This window comes from Lactuca saligna, chromosome 8, assembly GCF_052625555.1.
Source record: "Lactuca saligna cultivar CGN05327 chromosome 8, ASM5262555v1, whole genome shotgun sequence".
In the NCBI taxonomy this organism is placed as follows: domain Eukaryota; kingdom Viridiplantae; phylum Streptophyta; class Magnoliopsida; order Asterales; family Asteraceae; genus Lactuca; species Lactuca saligna.
The window spans coordinates 166436204-166437986 of record NC_136424.1 but is presented as its reverse complement, the minus strand read 5'-3'; the positions used below and the strand labels follow the sequence as shown (position 1 = coordinate 166437986).

Sequence of the window (1783 nt, the reverse complement as noted above, 5' to 3'; positions counted from 1 at the left end):
TACATTTTCAATAATTGTCATTTATTTATCTAAAAACAGTTTAAAAAAACAAAAAAGTAATTTGTCATTTTATAATTCATGAGTTGTGAGCGGAAAAGTGTAAGCACATCATTAAAATAAACATATGTATAAAACGTCATATACTTTAGTGTGAATATATTCACAAACTTATTTATAATTTAAAGTTGATATATATGCTAGAAAAATCTACAGCCACGATAAAAAAAGATACTAGAAGAAATGCAATTACTATGTGGGTAGAACAAGACATTGAACCTTAGCTCAAGCAATCCCTTCCTTAACTTCTTTTTTGACAAAGAATTAAAGGTTAATTTAAAGACAACATTATGCTCGAATTGCTACTAAAGGAAGGAATTTCCCACCTTTGCATAATTCCGATTCGAATTGTGTTTGTGTGTAACCTCTATTTAAATCACAACCTACATTCAAGGTAACATAATTTGTGTTTTTATTTCTTAAACAATCTACCTAGTTAAAAAATCCATCATGCCCACTCCTGAGTTAGGCGAAAAACAACAAAAGCAAAATCTCGATCGTGAGATTCGAGACATGATAAATGCACTCACTCGTCGCCTTGCCCATCTCCATAAGAAACCGAGTGAGGGAGGAAGTGCAAGCAATGTTCATGATCATGACCAAGAGGAGAAGGATGCGAATGGTGGTTTTGGGATCATAACTATGGCTGGAAGCAACGAGGGAGCCACTATGAGAGGTGAGCTCGACTTAATGAGTATGGAGAACCAAAAATTAGGTATGAAACAAGATAATGAAGAGTCTCTTCCTCCATTGACAACCTGCCTTAATGGCAACTTCCAAGGTGTCAACAATTCTATCATGGTCGGTGGTAGTTACTCTACCAATGATCCCGGTATCCATTTGAATGTTGATGACCATTACGAACAACATAAGGGGGAGTTTGGTCCACGGAAGTATGGAAAGAAGGGCAAGAAGAAGGCTTATTCTGAATCCTCTAAAAGTGACCATTCTAACTAATCATGTATGTATCTAAGCTTTGGCCACATACACGTTCACATACATGAGGATAATGTTTGTTGAGTGCTTTTTTAATGTATATTTTGAATTCCGGTGGAAATATGTTATATATCATGTTTCATCATTTCGTTCGATTAATAATCTTTTTTTTTTTAATGATTGTAATTGCATTAGTATCTTAATGGAATAGTTATTATCTATAAATATTATTCTATCTTAAAAGGCCATTTCTTGTTAATCCATTTGACAGCCGGGTCAAATGCATTGGTTTAATACTATACAGTCTATACTATAGCATACATAATTATTTTTTGTATCAACCCTTTCTTTTAGTTGGCAAAATAGCACTTAATTATCTATCAAAGACTGAGAAGAACAAGATAGATCACGAGCTTGAACTTTTTAGCATAGATGATATTTTTGAAACAAGTGCCAATCTAATGAACTTGGTGTCTAGCGGAGTCAATATGGAATCGATTATGCGCCCCTTATGGTTCGAAGCTTGATGAAAGTGTTAGATGAAAATGATGACCACTCGTTTCTTATTAGCCAGGCGATGTCTTAGTAACAGTTACAAACCCGTATTGGCTGATCGTGGGATATTATAACTTCTAATTTTGTTGGAGCGAGAGATTTGTATACGTGGGTGGATTTGTTGCCTCTATCTAGCTCGAAATGTAACATGCAACTTCGGAAGCGGTATTTTTTGGGGTTAATGTCACTACGGCCCTATGAACTTTCATGTCTGGGTTTAAATAGTCCTTTAGCT

General features: G+C 34.9%; 1 protein-coding gene across 1 annotated transcript; it reads left to right on the top strand.

Annotated features, from left to right (window-relative positions):
* The first annotated feature begins 507 nt into the window (after window positions 1-507).
* LOC145010280 (uncharacterized) lies at window positions 508-1014 on the top strand. The gene has a single exon (XM_078968843.1). It carries the CDS (start codon window positions 508-510, stop codon window positions 1012-1014), a length of 507 nt encoding a protein of 168 aa, XP_078824969.1.
* The last annotated feature ends 769 nt before the right edge of the window (window positions 1015-1783 follow it).

Coding starts and splice junctions, on each gene's coding strand:
- LOC145010280 (XM_078968843.1), top strand. CDS start 508: ATGCCCACTCCTGAGTTAGGCGAAAAACAACAAAAGCAAAATCTCGAT.